Source organism: Fonticula alba (assembly GCF_000388065.1).
Source record: "Fonticula alba strain ATCC 38817 unplaced genomic scaffold supercont2.6, whole genome shotgun sequence".
NCBI classification, from domain to species: Eukaryota; order Rotosphaerida; family Fonticulaceae; genus Fonticula; species Fonticula alba.
Genome location: NW_009242976.1, coordinates 815051 through 831773, shown reverse-complemented (window position 1 = coordinate 831773; position 16723 = coordinate 815051). Strand labels below are relative to the sequence as shown.

At 64.4% G+C, this 16723-nt stretch overlaps 4 protein-coding genes across 4 annotated transcripts; 2 read left to right on the top strand and 2 right to left on the bottom strand.

Moving 5' to 3' along the window:
• The first annotated feature begins 312 nt into the window (after nt 1-312).
• H696_03847 (hypothetical protein) lies at nt 313-5339 on the top strand. Its single transcript, XM_009497706.1, has 5 exons — nt 313-1371; nt 1488-1915; nt 2079-2700; nt 2802-4874; nt 5040-5339. Exons 1-5 carry the CDS (start codon nt 376-378, stop codon nt 5241-5243), a joined length of 4323 nt encoding a protein of 1440 aa, XP_009495981.1. The 5' UTR covers nt 313-375; the 3' UTR covers nt 5244-5339.
• Nucleotides 5340-5569: 230 nt separating this feature from the next.
• H696_03846 (hypothetical protein) lies at nt 5570-6147 on the bottom strand. The gene has a single exon (XM_009497705.1). It carries the CDS (start codon nt 6072-6074, stop codon nt 5703-5705), a length of 372 nt encoding a protein of 123 aa, XP_009495980.1. The 5' UTR covers nt 6075-6147; the 3' UTR covers nt 5570-5702.
• An 806-nt stretch (nt 6148-6953) lies between these two features.
• H696_03845 (hypothetical protein) lies at nt 6954-13151 on the top strand (the record flags this gene model as incomplete). The annotated part of the gene is made up of 15 exons (XM_009497704.1): nt 6954-7264; nt 7360-7435; nt 7503-7689; nt 7774-7803; nt 7943-7976; nt 8099-8167; nt 8281-8352; nt 8496-8668; nt 8804-8968; nt 9080-9302; nt 9430-9505; nt 9671-9715; nt 9856-10177; nt 10299-10404; nt 10661-13151. The coding sequence occupies exons 1-15, from the start codon at nt 7200-7202 to the stop codon at nt 13149-13151; spliced, it is 4134 nt and encodes a 1377-aa protein (XP_009495979.1). The 5' UTR covers nt 6954-7199.
• A 244-nt stretch (nt 13152-13395) lies between these two features.
• H696_03844 (serine/threonine-protein phosphatase 2A catalytic subunit alpha isoform) lies at nt 13396-16550 on the bottom strand. The gene is made up of 8 exons (XM_009497703.1): nt 16525-16550; nt 16042-16182; nt 15766-15864; nt 15526-15671; nt 15223-15361; nt 14723-15093; nt 13782-14538; nt 13396-13622 (listed from the first exon to the last, which is right to left on the bottom strand). The coding sequence occupies exons 2-7, from the start codon at nt 16132-16134 to the stop codon at nt 14466-14468; spliced, it is 921 nt and encodes a 306-aa protein (XP_009495978.1). The 5' UTR covers nt 16135-16182; nt 16525-16550; the 3' UTR covers nt 13396-13622; nt 13782-14465.
• Between the last annotated feature and the right edge of the window lie 173 nt (nt 16551-16723).

Genomic DNA, 16723 nt, shown 5'->3' with positions numbered 1-16723 from the left:
CGGGGCAGATAGCCGGGTGATCGCACTCTGCCGCCGGGGAATCCCCGCGGCCTGGATGGGCCGGTCTACCGCAGGGGGATGTGCCGACCGATGCCTTTTCCGGCCCGCCGCCCAGGACACCCCACCGGCAGGCGGATGGAATTTAGACCGCCTGTGTGCTGGGCTGGGAGATCCTCGGGGAATCGCTTCATGGACTGTGTCCCCGTCTTTCCTCCGCGCCTTCTCCCCCCCCCCCTCTCCCCTTGGACATTCCCTTCCCCCCCCCTCTCTCTCTGCCTCCCCCCTTTCCTCGCCGTTAAGTGCCCCCTCCCCCTCCCGCCCTCCCTCCCCGCCAAGGGGCGCGCCGACCCGGCCCCCCGACGAAACTCCGCAGTCATGTCCGAGGATTTTCGCTCCTTCGCCGACCAGTTGGTCCTCTCGCCGGTAGGCTTCGCCGCCACGCGCTCCAGCATCCTGGACCCGTCCAACCGGCCGGACTTCGTTTTGCAAAACCTCTTTTCTTCGCTCTCCTCACCGCAGGATGCCCTGTTGGCTGCCAGCGGGGCGCTGCTTGGTGGGGGACCGCTGGCCGTCGAGGATCCCGATGATTCGGATTCTTCGCGTCCGTCGAGCCCGACCGAGCAGGGCCCCGGCGCGGGCTCGGGATTGGGAGCATCCCGATCGATGGCCTTGGCGTCAGTGGCCTCGGCGTCGGCCTCCCAGGTGGCCGGATCGACTGCCTCGCTCAAGTCCCTTCAGCCTCTCATGTTCAGCCCCCGGCTGACCGGCAATCAGCCAGGGGCCGGGGCCGGGCCCTCGGCCCGGATCTTTCAGGCCCCGGAGGCAGGCCCCGGGGCCGGGCCCTCCTCAGGGGGGCCTGCCCCTTCCGGTCCCGGGGCTGGGGCATACAAGCGGTCCACCTCGACCGCCTCGCTGAGTGGTACCGCTGCCGGGGGAGCGGGGTCCAGCAGTGCCTTCACCTATGCCTATGGCGAGCACCTGGATGGGCCGGTTATCCGGCCCAGCGCCGCGTCGGTGTCCCTGCCACCGACCCTCGGGTCGATGTTGCGTGATTTGTACACCACGGCCGGGGCCGGGGGCCCGGGCGGAGCTGGCACCGACGGCAAGGGCATGCGAGCCAAGGCATCGGCCGCGACCGAGGTCCTGTCCATCGCCACGCCGGCTGCGGTGCGGGCCTTCCACCAGTCATTGATCCAGTGCCGAGATGCGCGCCACGCGCAAATCGTTCGCCTCTGCACCGACCACTATGAGGCCTTCGTGTCCAGTGTGGAGAAGCTCCAGGGCAGCCATGCGGCGGCCATCGGCCTGGCCGAATCGATTCGCACCCTGGCCGAGTGCCTGGAGGGCTCGGGCAATGAGCTTCTCCTGTTTGTGCGTGTTTCACGCCCGGTCCCCGGCCTCCCTGCATGTGTCTGCCCTCCTTCGGGGTCTTGCTGACTTGGTTGTCACCTTCCTTTGTTCGCCCACTTTTGGCCGCTCGCTGGCAGGATGGCTACATCGAAAAGGTAAATCGTGCCAAGAAGAACATCACTCGAGCCAAGGGGACCCTGCATCGGGCCCGGCTGACGGTCTTGGCGGTGGGCGAAATCCTCAGTCGGACGCACTCCAAGAAGTACTATGCCGCCATCCGAACGTGCGAGCGGCTCTACAGCACCATCCAAAATATGGCCCTCACCACGACGCATGCGCCCCTGCTGCATGCCTATGGCGGCGGGGTTTCCGGGCCGTCATCTTCCACGGCCGGGCGTCTTGGCGATGGCCTCAATTCGGCCGAGGCCGCCGCCGCCGGCAGTGCCGGGTCCGGTCGGAATCCCCTGCTCAGTCCGTTGGACCAGTCGGTGGTGCTCTTTGTGGCCGATGTCCGGGCGTGGATCCTGTCCCGCGCGCGGGATGAGCTCCAAAAGTGGCTTGAGCAGTGCGTCCGGCCTTTGCCCCTCTCGCCTCCCGCCCCGCCCCCCCCCCCCCCCCGCCCCGCCCCGCCCCGCCCCGCCCCCGCGCTGTCTTCCTTGAGCCCTGACACCGGCCTCGGGGGGCTCCTGCTGCTTTCTTCTCACCTCCCTCTATCCTCACCTCGCCAGGATTCGCTCGGTGGCGCAGGAGGTCGGCCGGGCCCGACTTCAGGCGGCCATCCTGCTGCTTGGCCAGTCCACCCAAACCCTGCCCCAAAGCGGGCAAATCTTCTCCCTGCCAGTGCACGAGGTGGCTGGCTTCAATACGGCGTCGCACTCGCTGACGGCCATCACCAGCATGGGGGCAGCCTCGCCGGCCGGTCGGCCCCCGGGGTCGGTCATCTCCGACATGCTGGCATCCACCCCGATCATCGAGTCGGTGGAGGATTTGGTGTCCTTCGTGCCGCTCTACCGGTCGCAGCACATCGCCGCCACCCTGGGCACCTTCGCCACCCTGGCGCAGTATTACGCGAAGAATCGCAAGCTCCAGCTCGACCTGGCCCTGACCGTGTCCCTGCAATCGGAGTCCTCCTCCACCGGGCTGTCCCCGGGCGAGGGTGGCTCGGAGCATGGGTTCCCCGAGTCGCGGCGGTCTCTCGGATCGCCCGGGCCCCGTGCCCCTCCGGGGGTTGACATCTCCCCCTCCGAGTTGCTGAAGGCCGATCAAGTCCTGTCAGATGTGGTGGGCTTCTTTGCCATCGAGGCGGCGGCCGCCTACTCCTGGCTGGAGCACATCACGGACTTCAAGCTGGTATGTTGTTTGCGGCGAGGGCGGCGCACCCGGGGCAATGGTGCATTTGGCTAACTCCCCCCCCCCCTCCCTCTCTTTCTGGTGGGCATTCCCGTGTGCAGGTTTCCGAGCTGTGGGTGTTCGCCACGCAGCGCCTGCTGGCACTGCTTGCCCCGGTCATCAACTCGGTGCATTCGAAGCAATCGCTCCTGGCCTTGCGGTGCCGGATTTTGGCCTTCGTTTCGGCGGCCACCTCGCTCATGTCGCCCCTGGAGTCGGCGGACATCTCGTCAGCCTACTCGCTAGATGGGCACCGGGCGCTTGAGTACTTGACCTCGCGTGGGGCCTTGCCGGGTTCCTCGGCGACCGGGGCCGCGACCGGGGCTGGGGCCGGATCTGGTCCAACTGCCCCTGCGGCCGGTGGCCCGGGAAATGCGGGTGCCGCCAATGGGCAGGCCGTTCGCGCGGCTCCCCTGTTTGGGCCGCGTTCCACCGAGCAGGAAGTCATGGTGGCGGCGGCGGCGGCGGCGGCGGCGGCGGCGTCAGCGACGGCAATCGGCTCCGGACCCACCGGTGCCCTGTATACCGGCCATTTGCTGGATCTCCTGTCGCGCCTGCTGGCCAAGCATCTGGAGCTGACAACCCCCGATCTCCGAAGCATTCTCTCATCCATGACAGCCCTGACGTCCGGGCCGCCGCACGATGCCGCGGCCCTGGCCAATGCCCCGGCCCTGCTGTCGGTGGAGACTTCCCTGAACAGCATGCGCCGGCTGCTCCGAGAGCTGGTCCTCTTCATCGACGGGGCGTACGCCTTTGCCAGTGGCTTCCCGCATGCATCTTCCTCAGACAGCGACTATGCCATTGTCCGGTTTGTTGAGAGCCTCCTGTCGCGCGCGTGCCTGGTCATCTCCCCGCCCTTGGAGTCCCTTTCGCCGGCGGACTTCACCCCCCATGAAGCGGCGCTCAGCCTGAAAACGGCCCACTTCATGTCTAACCGAGTCATCCCGAAGGTGGCCGAGCGGGCGGCGCGCGAACGAACGGCCGATCGCGGCGTCGGGGTGCACTTGGCCGAAGCGGAGCTGGCCGCCGTGGCAGCCATCGCCCGATGCCACGACTTCGTTTCCCGGTGCCTGATCATCCGCGTGGAGAGCTGCTTCGAGACCTTCTATGGCCAGGCACAGGCCGAGGTCCAGGCGTCCAAGGAAACCGGGTCCGGGGACTTCCTCGATGAGCAGGAGCTGCTGGAGTCGGCCGAGGCGGCCGCCATCGAGGCATCCAGTCAAATGGCCTCGTCGGCCGGTTCGCCCGGCAGCCCGCGCTTTTCCGGATTCCGGCTCTTCTCGGCCTTCTCATCGACCAACACCAATGTCGCCAGTGGCGACTCGTTGTCTTCCGGCTCGAGGGCATCCCTCTCGCCTGGGCACCTGCCGGAGGGGGCCAGCTCGCCAGGCAACCTCAGCCGCAGTCCGAGCATCAGTGGCATCGTCTCACGGGCTGGGTCTTCACGGCCTCCCTCGCCCACGCCGTCTGTCACCTCGGCCCGGTCGCTGGCATCCATGTCGGCCCCGGGGCCCGGGGCCGGGGCCAGCCTCGGCGAGGGGCCCGGCTCGGGGGCGGCCGATGCGGCTGGCCGCTTCCGCAGTGGTCTTGGCTTGAAATTCTTCCAGCTGGCCGACAGCGAAGTGGGGCTCTACATTCAGTCGACCCTGTCGGCGCTCGATGTCCCGGGCGATGTGCGCAATATCGTGGCCCTGGCGGTGGCCGAGCGCTCGCGCGACCTGCTCCTTGGGCGGCTGTGCGGCCTGGCCGCCGGGGCAGTGGGCAGCAAGCAGGCGAAGGACCCATCCCGTGGATCGGGCGCCCCGGCAGCCGGGCCCCGGGGGTCGCTGGGTGTTGCGCCGCTGGGCGACCTTCCCGGGGGAGCGCGCCGGTCCTTCGGTGGTCCTGGTGGCGGCCCGGGGGCAGGCTTGGGGAGTGGCGGCGCGCCTGGTCTCGCGGGTGCCAGCACTCCCGGCGCCAGTCGTGACTTGCCGAATGCCTCGACACTCTTCTCCGAGGCGGACAGCTCCGAGGCCGGGGTCGACCGCGCCGGCGCATATGCCATCTGTGTGTTGGTGGCTGTGTTGACCCGGTCGATCAACCAGTCGGTGGGGAATCTGGGCATGTGCGAGGCTCTCTTCTTCGATGTGGCTGAGGTGTGCATCCGTTCCCTTTTCATGTGTCTCCCCTTTTTCTTCCTTCTCTTTCTGGCGCTCTCCGGCTCGCTGTTGTTGTCGCCACCTGGATGGCCGCCCCCCCCCCCAAACCCTTTGCTCACTCTCGTCGCTCCTTTCTCCCGCTCCGCCCCCTACACACGGAAGATCGCTCGTGTTCTATCGCTCTCCACCACCAAGCTGTCTTCGCTCTCGCTGCGGGGGATCAGCTGTTCGTCGCGCACCGAGCGGGACAACCTGGCGCGGGCCATTTACCGGCACCGGTCACTCCTTGGATCCTGGAGCACGGCCAACCGAAACCGACGCCGAGCCTGCGAGAACCTCATCAAGCAGCTCGGCTACTCGGTGTAGCCTCGGGAAGTGGCTTGCCCGTTGTTTGCGAAGGGCCCTCATGTCCTCCCCTCGGGACGCATGTGCCCCTTTGTATGTATACAGGTGTCTGTGTGATGTTTTTTTTTCTGCCGACACAGCGTCACTGGGCCTCGGGGCTTGGGGGGCTTGCATGTTTATGACCATAGGTGTGTGTGTGTGTGTGTGTGTGTGTTGGAGGGGTAGGGGGAATACGCCCCGCCCCCCCCCCCCTCCCCCCAGGCCGGAACAGGGAGCAGGGGACAGAAGACATCATACGGGATGCGGGCAGGCATACCCAAACGCGCACGCGCGCGTGCGTGCGTAGATACATGTAAATGTGTATGTATTTATGGATGTATATTGCAGGCGTAGGCGCAAGCCATGCACACGCGTTCGGGCGCGCAACCACCATGGCAAAGGGTGTGGTATGGTGACGCCCATGGGACCCACCGTCAGAATTCAGTCCTTCAGAATAGCATGGCACAGGGGCGAGAGGTTGGTCTTGAAAAACTCGACGGCCAACCGAGGCGACCCCTCGGCGATGACATGGCCATTGAAGACCAGGCGCAGGGACTTCCCCTCGGCGCCGGGGAGCTGGAAGAGGGCCTCGGCGATCTTGGAGTACACATCGCCGATGGTGGCGGTGCCCGGGACCTCCAGGGCATCGGTCGGCTTGGCCTTCACGCCGACCACCGAGAGGCGGATCTTGTACGATTCGTCGCCAGCCGAGGCCACCTGACTGGAGTCCACCATCGGGACCTGGATCGGCCGTTGGGCCATGGCGTCCAGGAAGTGGCCAATGAACTCCTGCCTATCGATACGGTGCTCCATGGTGAGGGTGTGTCGGTTTGCGAAGGGGCGGGGCGCAGGAAAGGGGCGAGGGGGGCGGGGGCAGGGGAGATGCGGCAGAAGAGGAGGACTGTTGAGGGGATTTGATTCCTGGTGGGCTGGCAGGTTGGGCCCTCTCGATGGGGATGAGGAAGACCACCGCGATTCGTGTGCCCTGGGGCACGGCGGAGGGGGGGGCGGGGGGGCGGGGGGCGGGCGGGGGACCGGGCAAAAGAGATAGAAAGAAGTCCAGCATGAAAGGGGAGCCGGCGCCAGGGCGCGCGCGCGCGTCTCGCTCGGGACTCCTGATCCAGGCAGACGGAGCTGACTCCCCCCTGGGGAGAATGAGGCGTCTAGGCGGTGTTCGCGTTCGATTTGCTCGGCAACCGCCGGCCCAAGGTCTGGTGGGGGCTGCCAGCGCACGCCCCCCTTCCCTCCTCGGTCTGTTCGGGTGGGCGGGCGACAGACACCTCTGTCTCCCATCCCCCCCCCCCCCCCCCACGTCTGCCAAAATGCTGGCGTTGCCTCGCACATTCGCGCAGGCGGGGGAGGGGGGGGAGGGGGGGCGTGCGCGTCCACCGGCGATGGAGGCCTGCACTGTCCGGGCGATCCGGACCGGTGGAGCTGATTCGGGTGTCAGTCGACTGGCCACATCACGGGACGGCACGTGATAGCGCGCATGACCACCCACGGCCCTCGCCCTGGCAATGGCGCGAACTGCCACCCTCCCTCCCCATCTTCTCCCCACTGGACTATTATTATCCCTTGCTCGTGCCTTCTTCGCGTCTTGTGCTGCCCGGCTCCCGGCCTCTGCGATTGGGGCATCATTTCAACCTCCCCTGGGGCCGGGATCCACGCCCTTATTCAGGAGCCACCAAGATCCCCGCACACCCACGGCTGGTTGTCCTATCCGTCCTCTCACTGATCTTTTTTTATTGCATCACCTCAGCCCGCCCTCTTCTCCTTCGCTCTTGCCTCCTCCCTGCCCAGTACCTCCCTTCCCTTCCCCGGGTCTCGCCTCCCCCCCTCCCCTCTCCCGGCATCTACATTTCACGCTCTCCCACACCTCCACCTCTCGGAGGACGTGGGACTCCCTGCCGGCCTCATCCCCAGCTCCCCCAAGCAAAGATGGCTGATGACGCCAGCCTGATTGAGGTGTCCCCCATGGTGGCACCCAAGCTTGTCAGATCCATGTGCGCCATTCGCGGCTCCCCTCGCCTCACACATATGCAGGCGTTCTGACCCTCTCGTCCTCCCCCGACCTCCCCCCCCCCTCCCCCTCCAATAGCCTCAGCGCGTTGACTTCCGACCACGAGTTTCCGGAAGACCTCTTCTCGGAGGTGCCCTATTCGCCAGCCGACAAGGTACATTCCCTCGATCGCCGCGTTCTCCCTTCAACCGCGGAGGCCCCAGTCCTGACCTTCTGTCCAGCCTCCACCCGCGACGAATGCCGAGACGACCAAATCCGACAAAAAGTCCTCCAAGCTGGCCAAGATGTCTTTGGAGGTCGCATTGGCCGAGGAGCACTACATCGCGCTGAATGTCCCGGACAAGCCAATGCCATTCAGCACGATCCGCACCAACAACGCCAAGATCTTTCTGTTTTACGCGGCGTCCTGTGCGTTTCAGCCTTCTCCCTGAGGTGTTGTTCGTCTGCCGGATCTGTCAACTCACCGCCCTCGTCCCCGCCCTGCTGGCGTAGCTTTCCGCTCGAACAGGAAATTTCCAACTGGTGCGCCTTCCCCGACTCGGTGTCGGCCCATCCTCACTCCTGCGTCACATCTCTGCTGGCCATCGTTGTTTTCCTCCTTCTCATCTCCCCTTTCCCCCGCCCCCCTCTCTCCTCCCTCCCCCGCGAATCCGCACATCAGACGAGCTTGCCCAGGTTGCATTCTTCCTGCTGTTGTACGCCCATCACCGGTGGCCCTGATATTGTCCCCCCCTCCCGCTTTTGCCACGCCATCCTGCCTATTGCTTGTTCTGATCCCTTGTCCACCTTCCTCCGTCCCGTGCCGTCCCGTTTGAAGTAATACCGAAAAGGACCCTGTCCAGGTTGCCGAGCATATGCAGCACTTTGAGATTCTCCGATCGGGGCAGTGCGTGCCCCCCCCCCCCCCCCCCCCTCTCCCCCTCCATCTCCCATCTCTGCTTGGTTCTCTTTGGATTGTCCCTCACCCCTCCCCCCCCCCTCCCCCGTCCTTTAATTCAGTGCCTGGTCTCGGGTACTTGCGTTCCTGTCCTTCCGTCCTGATCTGGCCGATGCTTCGCCTCATCCGATGATGTACGTGTGCTCCGTCGGTCCCACTGGTCCTCTCTCTCTCTCTCTCTCTCTCTCTCTCTCTCCCCCTGGCACCCTCCCCTGTTCGATTAACGCTCCTTCCACGTCACCCACTCCTCTTATCCCCTCTCCCGCACGTTGGACAGGCACCTTGCATCCATTCCCTCACTGGCGCCGCTCTTCTTCCGGTACACGGAGAACTCGCTGACAGCTGGGTTCCTCAACAACTCCAAGTCCCTCCTGTTGTACGAGAACACGCAGCTTCTTCCGAACTTCATCTTCAGTGTCCTGGCAACCTGCAGTTTGAATCCCAACGACAGTACGTTTTTTTTTTGACGCCGGCACCTGTCCCTCTTTTCCGTATTTCCCCCTTCTCCCCTTCCCTCCGCCGTGGTGGGAATCCCATGCATGACACAGCCTCCCTGACATCCTTGGGACGCGCTGCGATTGGCAGAAGCAACGGCCACCAAGTTCCACTGGGCTCTAGACGCCATCGCCACCATCCTTATTCGTCTTCTTGATCAGCACAAGACCTTTGGTCACTTCCTCGGCATCGACAGCTGGGGGCCAGTTCTCTTTGGGGCTCTGTTCGTCATCTACGACTCGTTCCCCAATTTCTGTGCGTTCATGCCCCCCCCCCCCCCTCTCGCTCTTTTCTTGCCCATTTTCATGCCCTCTTTCAATAGGCATCCTGTCGCCCAACTGACTCGACCTATGCATTTCGCCGCAGTCGGAGGCCGAAAGCTGAAGAAGGCGCAATTCCCAAACCGGCGTAATCTGGCGGCCGTTCTGGTGGAGATCGCCAATCTCTGGGGCATCACCGACCAGGTCATTCATCCGCCCTTCCGTCAGCTGAAGGCGCATCCGGTTTGCGCCCTGCTGGACGCCCTGATGTTCTGGGCTCCGCACTACTCCAGCTACTACCAGGATTTTTTGCCGAAGAAGTACTACTCGTGCGTCTGGTGGAGCGGTTGTTGCCTGTTCCCTTGCCCCACCCTGCCGAGCATGCGCCCTCGCTCCCCCCCCCCCTCCCCCCCTCCGACTAACTCCTGTCCTTGGTGGCTTCCCATGTCGCATTAGCCTCAATAAGCCATCCGAGCGCCTGGCGCGGTTCTTCTTCGTACAGCTGTATCAACTGCTGGTGAAGCACTGTGAAGTACGTTCCATCTGTCCCCTTCCATCTGGCCCGTTGATGCGCTCGTATGGAAGAGCGAGGGGGCCAGGGGAGACACAAACCCACTGTGTTTGCGCGTTCTTACCCAGAATTGGACCGGTCCCAATGGTGACATTTCTCCAAATCCTCATCATCCCCACTTTGCAGATCTTCGAGGAGGGCAAAGTGCTCCCCGATGACGGGTCGCTGCTTGTGCGTTGTAATTCGTCTTTTTAGATGGGTGCCCATGTGTCAGGTGCATGTGCATGGTTTTTTTCTTCCTCCACTGGCGCCTGACCACTTCCCTATGCCCTCACCTACTCTTGTCTTCTGATCTTGGCCATGCCCTGTAGTCACGAGTGAAGGTGAAGAATCTGAATGCGATCCCGCCCGACGAGTATCTTCCCTTCGCGCCGCTCTTATTGCGGGTGAGGAGGGCGTCAATGTCGTCGGCCAAGGCCAACAAGGCACCGGCCGCCAAGATCCTGAAGCCGGCGCACGACACCGGGAAGTCGGCAACCAAAGCCGCCTCATCAACCTCTCTGCCGTTGGCCAAGAATCAGATTTCCATCGACTGCTTTGTATTCGATGCCACGTCGGTGAGCCGGTTCGCCTCGATTACCACGCGAATCCTCACCGACACCCCGCACTCCATGATGCTTGTTCCGGCCCAGCGTGCGCATCCTCCCGGTGTGTTGTTCTGCCCTCTTCTCCGGCAACACTGCTGACCTAGCTCCTGCCTGCTCCCCTCTCCGCACCGGACCCTGGCTGGCGTGCATCGGACTTGCCCTCTCAGTGATCGATGAGATGGACAAGATGAAGGCCTTCGGCTCGAAGAAGGCCCTCAAGCTGGCGGCCAACAAGTTCCTTTCGTACTACCTGTTCATCAGCCAGCTGGCTCAGTGCGTCTTCTATTGTTTCCGCCTCCCCCCTGACTCTTTCTCTCTCTCTCTCTCTCTCTCTCTCTCTCTCTCTCTCCCTCTTTCTGTCTCTCCCTCTTTCTGTCTCTTTCTCTTTCTCTCTCTCTCTCTCTCTTTCTCTCTCTCTCTCTCTCTCTCTTTCTCTCTCTCTTTCTCTCTGTCCTCCTGCTCCTCGCCTTCCTTCGCCCGGCTTGCGTGCTCCACCTTTTGCTAACCGTGCGTCTCGTGTCTTGCGTAGTACTCGCTTCCTCGTGTCACCACGTACAAACTCGAAGCCGGATGAGATGCGTCAAATTGGCAGCCAGCTGCCCCAGGCCACATTTGAGCAGCTGTCCAAGACCCTGGGCGAGATGAATGTGCTTGCTCAGACGTGGAAGCTGAACTTCCTCCTTGTCACGGAGCAGCCCCCCCCGGCGGGGGCAATTCGGCTGCCGGCCTGCCCGGACTCTCCGGTGACCTTTGTCTCGCCAGGCAGCTTCCCGCCGGTCATCTGCAAGCAAACCTGGTCGGCCATGCACTCCGTCACTCAGCTCCGGGACTTCGTCACTCGGAACCACCTGCCCTTTGTGCCTCCGAAGTTGGAGCCCGAGCCCGAGCAGCCCTCACTCGGTGGGACGTCCCTCGGGCCTGGCGGCAAGCCGATTGTCGTGGTCAAGAAGCCCTCCGCCCCGCGGCCGGTCAACATGTCAGCCGAGGCCGTGCGAATCCTCATCGGCATGAAGGGCAACGGCGACGCCTCCGGCAAGGTCCTGGCTCTTTTGGTAGCCCTCCACCAGGCGGATGAGGTCCTGAGTGACTGGACGCTGTTGACCGACTCCCAGGATGTTTCTTCGGCTGCCGGATCTCAGATGCCTGCCAAGACGCCCCCGATGCCCCTGAAGGGGGTATCGCCCTCCACCCAAATTGCCCTCAAGCTGGCCCATGCGGCATCGGTCGCGGCTGAGAACAATTTCTGGGAGGCCCTGAAGGCGTCCCAGACCAGCAAGGCCAATGTCGAGCAGACGATTGTCAGCTCCAGCAGCTGGACCGCCATCGATGTGGGCATCCAGGTGCTGAGCAAGAGCTTTGACAAGGTCGTCAGCTGCAGGGCCATCGCCAGGGAAAAGCATCGCGAGCTGGCTCTCGCCATGACGCTGGCTTCCGCGGAGGCCACAGAGTCGGCGGACAAGGCGACTGTCGCCAGGGATGGTGCCCCTGGAGAGCCCGAAATGGGCGACCCGATCTCCAAGGATACCCCTTTGGCCGAAGCCCCTGCGACGGCGGCGCCGAGTGTCAGGGAGCTGGCCAAGGTGGCCAAGGCCATGGAAAAGGCTGCCACTTTGGCCACGAACAAGGCCCGGGAGGTTCAAAAGCTCTCCACACAGGCTCGGAGGGATTACGACGCCATCATCCGGATCTCCGACAATCCAGATGTTGTTACTTTGGCTGAGAGGACCCTCTCTCTGGTCAAAACCATGGGCAGCACCTATCAGAGTCTTGCCTCGGATAAGCATCGTGGGGCTCAGGCCGCGGCTCAGGCTGCGGCTGCGGCTGCGGCTCAGGCTGCGGCTGCGGCTCAGGCTGCGGCTGCGGCTCAGGCTGCGGCTGCGGCTGCGGCTGCGACCACAACCCCGGCCACAACCCCGGCCACGGCTGCCCAGCCCGAGAGTGCCGCACCATCGCTCGTGGTCACTCAGGCCGAGAGCTCGATTGAAGCCACAGCAAGTAAGATGGCCCTTCGGTTGGCGGAGTCCTCGGCGCGAGATGCCGCCGCCGCTGAGGCTCTCGCCGTGCAAACCGGGCTGGCGGTTGACACTGCCCGTGCTCATGTGGATGCGCTGGTTCTCGACGGCGGTGAGCCGAGCGAAATTGAGCAGGCCCGGGCTGACCTGGAGGCGTGCATCGAGCTGGCCAACGCCCAAAGGCTCATCGCACAGGAGAAGCACCGCGAGGCGGCCGCAGCTGTGGCGATTTACAGCAAGGTGGACCTCGACGTGACCAAGGCCCAGGCCGACACGGAGGCTCTTGCTGCTGCCAGACTCGAGGCAAAGGCAGCCCGGAAGGTGGCCAGGCAGAGGGTCGAGGCCGAGACCAAGGCGGCATCCAAGGCGGCAGCCAAGGCGGCAGCCAAGGCGGCAGCCAAGGCGGCAGCTAAGGCTGCGACCAAGGCGGCCAAGGCGGCCAAAGTCGACAAGAAGGGCGCTGTGGTGGCGGCCCCGGCCGATGGGCCCGCCAAGCCCCTCAAGCTTGCCAAGCCGCCTGCCAAGGTGGCCAAGCCTGCTCCCAGCCCCATCCCCCCAAGCGGTCATGACAGCACGCCGCCCGGGTCGGCCAACGATGACAGCAGCCCTGCCTCGGGGCCGGGGCCGGGGCCTGCGGCGCCGACTCCGCCGCCGCCGCCGCAGCCAAAGCCCCGGCCGCCCCTGGCGTCGGCGACTCTTCTCTTGCGGCCAGACAGGCCCAAGCCGACCGATGCTCCTTCGCCGAGTGCCAATTCGGATGCATCCAGCTCCGAGGCTGAAGTTGGTCCTCCGTCAGCCCGGCCGGTGAAGGACTCCTCTTCGGAGCCCTCTAAGGAGGCCGGCGCCCCGGAGAAGAAGAGCGCCAAGGCCAAGAAAGGCGCGACCCCATCGACGAGCCCCAAGCTGCCGCCCTTCTCCAAGGTGGTTCTCCTCAAGCGCCCGGGGCAGGAGACCGACGCCGCGCCGCTGGCCCCACAGGGTCAGCCGTCAGACGCCTCCTCCTCATGATGCGGCAGAGATTCCCAAGTGCCCTGGGCGCGGGGTGTTTGTGCATGCGCGCCATGGCCCCCCTCTCCAGCGCGTGCCGGGCGAAATATATCCAGGAACCCCCCCCCCCCCCCTCATGCGACATGGCCCTTGCATTGCCGATGCCTGGCTTGAGGTCCCCCGTTCTGGCGCCCCCATGTGACACACGGGAAGGAACAAACAAGGGCCGGGGAGCGGAGAGACATGGCACGTTGCAGGATGCAGCTATGTGTATGTATGTTTTTTTTATTGTGTCTGGGGGGAGAGAAGGCAGGAAGGGGGGTAGTAGGCAGCAGCGGGCCGGCGCGCGCAACAAGGGCTTGGAGGGCACCGCGCTGCTGCTGCATACGCACAAGGGAAGGGAGGGAGGGAGGGAGGGGAAGGAGGAAGAGAAGGAGGCGCAATGTCAAGACACTGGTGGGTGAATAGATCCCTGTAACTGAGTGGACAATCCTGCGGGGGAGCATATCCGGGCACATGGGTACACAGGAGGGGCAATGAGCGAGAGGGAGAGGCAGGACGAGGAAGGATCAGCATATGTGCAAGAAGCGGCGGCGACGAGGGAGGCAGCGCGGAGGCGGCATGCCAGGGCACATTATTTGAAGATCGTACCAAATATACACACAGTGTTGGGGCTGTTTCTGAGCACAAGAAAACAGTTCACGGGTTCTGAAAGAGTGCAAAATAAGCTACAGCCGCTGGGGCATTGCCCCTTTTTCTCGACGAACCAGCATACACAGCTCCCCCCCCCCCCCCTGGAGAGAGGAGGGGAGGCTGGAGGAGGCGTGGCATGCATACTGTGAAGGCGCGTATGAGAGATACACAGGCCATCAGGCGAGGAAAAGGAGGGCCATGTACCCAGGGAGGGGGGAGGACGAGGAGGAGGCATGGGCGGCAAAAAAAGAAAACAGCCCCAGCATGCGCGTGCGTGCGCATTTGCACAGAAGGGATAAAAAGCGGGGGCATGAGGCCAGAGAAAGAGGGGAGGGGGGGGGGGGAGGGGGGGGATGCATGTGCACGCCCCCGCCCGCTGCTCGCGACCCCTCTCCCTCCCCTTCGCGCTTTTCTACGCATATGCGCGCGACGCGTGGCGCATGGCGCGCGCGCACGAGGCATGCCTGCCCCTTCTCGTCGCAGAAATGCCAACCATGCCATTCTCACCGGGAACGGGGCATCACCATCAGGCCGCGGTCGCCATGGGAAGACGAGCGGTGCCACAATGGGCCGCGTGTGGAACGGCAAGACAAGCACAAGGCTGGCATCGCCCCGGAAGAGGGGGGGGGGGATGGCACACGATCAGAGGAAGTAGTCCGGAGTCTTGCGCGAGACGTGAGGCTCGCCGCGGCGGGGGGCCGGATCGAACTGGAGGCTGTGTGTGTGTGTGTGTGTGTGGTCAGGGATGTCAGCCGAAAAGAAGACGCGCGTGTGTGTGCTGGTGTGGGACCATGTCCCAGGCAACGAGGGGAGGCCAGCGGGCACACGGCTTTCGGGCGGAGCGCCTTCGCTTGTGCTCCTGTGGGTTGCGGGGAGGGGCAGGATGGCAGCACACGTACAAGGTGTACTTCAGGTGCTCGTCGATCTCCATGATGGCGGCCTGGTTGTTACAGCGGTAGCAGTAGTTGGGGGCACTGAAGATGGTGACCACCTTGCGCTCGTGGCACCAGTTGTAGCCCTCCATGACAAGCTGATGGGCGCGGGCAATCAGGGTCAGGCCGTTGTTGTGGTTGAACTGCTCGGAGACATCCTGGCCGAAGGTGTAGCCGGCACCACGGGGGGAGATGCCCCAGCCGAGGCGGTCATCCGGATCGGACCAGAGGAGGTCACACATGGCACCCTCATGGGGGACTTCAATGACACGGTTCACCAGCCGGATGTGGTCCAGGGTGTCGACCGAAGGCGAGAGACCGCCATGGAGACAGAAAATCTGCCAGATAGCAGGGGAGGGAGGGGGGGAGGAGGAGGGAGGACGGGAGACAGGAGGGTAAGCATGCTGCCGGGCACTTGTGGAAGCGGAGCAGCGGCATGGTCGCATGCACATGCAGCGCGCGCGCACCTGGTTCTCAATGAGCGCCGTCAGGGGAAGATAGTCAAAGAGGTCGGTGAACATCTTCCACACGTTGGCGTTGCCATACTTGCGCAGACACTCATCGTAGAAACCGTAGACCTGGGTAATCTGGCGGGACTCGTGGTTTCTGCGCGAAAGAGGAGAGGGAAAGAGAGAGAGGGGGGGGAGAAAGAGGCCAGAGGGCGGGCGCAAAGCAAAAGGGTGAGTGATGAATAGGCCCGGCCAAAGGGCAGAGAGAGGGGGAGGCGCGCGCGCGCGGGAGGAGGAGGAGGAGGGCACAGGACGACGCACCCGCGCAGAATGGTGATGCGGTGGCGGTAGCGCAGCTTGAGGGCCACCAGCAGGGTAACCGTCTCGACCGAGTAGTACCCGCGGTCGACATAGTCACCCATGAACAGGTAGTTGGTGTTGGGGAGCTCGCCACCAATGCGGAAGAGCTTTGCCGAGCGCACGTGAGTCTTCGAAAGGGAGGGGAGGAGGGACGAGGGCAGGGAGCAGGTGCGTTTGGGAGCTGCCGGGCGCGTGGCGCACCTCCTGAAGGTCGTGGAACTGGCCGTGGATATCGCCGCAAACGGTGACCGGGCAGTTAACCTGCTGGACGTTCTCCTCCTTGCTGAGAACCTCGCGGGCCTGGGTGGGAGGGGATGCGTGTGCGCGTATGGCCGAGCACGTGTGAGTGGGGGGTGCAGGGCGAGAGAGAGAGAGAGAGGAGGGGGGGGAGAAGGGCCATGAAGGGAGGTGCGGAAGTGCACAGACACCGGGGAGAGCCTCCCCCCCGCGGCGCGGCGAATCGGCAGATAGACGGACCATCTCGACAAGCTTGCGGATGTCGGACTCCGAGAGCTTCTCGCAGCGGCTCAGCTGGTCAATCCAACGATCAACGTCGGTAAAGTCGGACATCGTGGAGGGGGAAGAGTGGGGAGGGGGAGGGGGAAGAGGGACCCGGGTCTTCGGAGGAGGGGAGGAAGGAAAGGTAGAACAAGCGTGTCAGCCTCAGGAGCGGGGGGGGGGGTCCTTTGAGCGGGGCAGAGTCTTGCGCAAAAGCGACGCGCGGAACAGGGAGCGAGGGAGGGAGCAGGGACAGCGGCTTTTCCGGGAGCAAAGGCAGGAGCAAGCCGCGGGGCAGGGTGTCTGCAGACAGCCGGCGGGAGGGGGGGGGGAGGGGGCGAGCGAGCGAGCGAGCAAGCGAGCGACCGAGTGGGGAGGGGAGGGGCGAGGAGAGGAGGGGGGACGGGAAAGAGGTGAGGTAGGGGGGGAGCGAGGGGGGGAGGGGGGGGGAAGGGGTGATACCAAGATGGCGTGCACTTTGGCCTTAGGGGTATGGTTGGATATGCCCAGGGCACCGCGAGTATCCAAGCGACTCCCTTTTCTCGGGGGGAGGGAAGGGGGCGGGGGGCAAAGGAGGGTGTGCCAGTTGGCTGCTCGCCGCCGGGGCCGCGCCTGCCGATGCCGGACTGGGGGAAACGGCGCCGGCAGGACGACGTTCCCC

Coding starts and splice junctions, on each gene's coding strand:
- H696_03847 (XM_009497706.1), top strand. CDS start 376: ATGTCCGAGGATTTTCGCTCCTTCGCCGACCAGTTGGTCCTCTCGCCG. Junction 1,916..2,078: donor CTCCAAAAGTGGCTTGAGCA/GTGCGTCCGGCC, acceptor TCACCTCGCCAG/GATTCGCTCGGTGGCGCAGG. Junction 2,701..2,801: donor ACATCACGGACTTCAAGCTG/GTATGTTGTTTG, acceptor TCCCGTGTGCAG/GTTTCCGAGCTGTGGGTGTT.
- H696_03846 (XM_009497705.1), bottom strand. CDS start 6,074: ATGGAGCACCGTATCGATAGGCAGGAGTTCATTGGCCACTTCCTGGAC.
- H696_03844 (XM_009497703.1), bottom strand. CDS start 16,134: ATGTCCGACTTTACCGACGTTGATCGTTGGATTGACCAGCTGAGCCGC. Junction 15,672..15,765: donor AGTTCCACGACCTTCAGGAG/GTGCGCCACGCG, acceptor CGCTCGGCAAAG/CTCTTCCGCATTGGTGGCGA. Junction 15,094..15,222: donor CGGCGCTCATTGAGAACCAG/GTGCGCGCGCGC, acceptor GCTATCTGGCAG/ATTTTCTGTCTCCATGGCGG.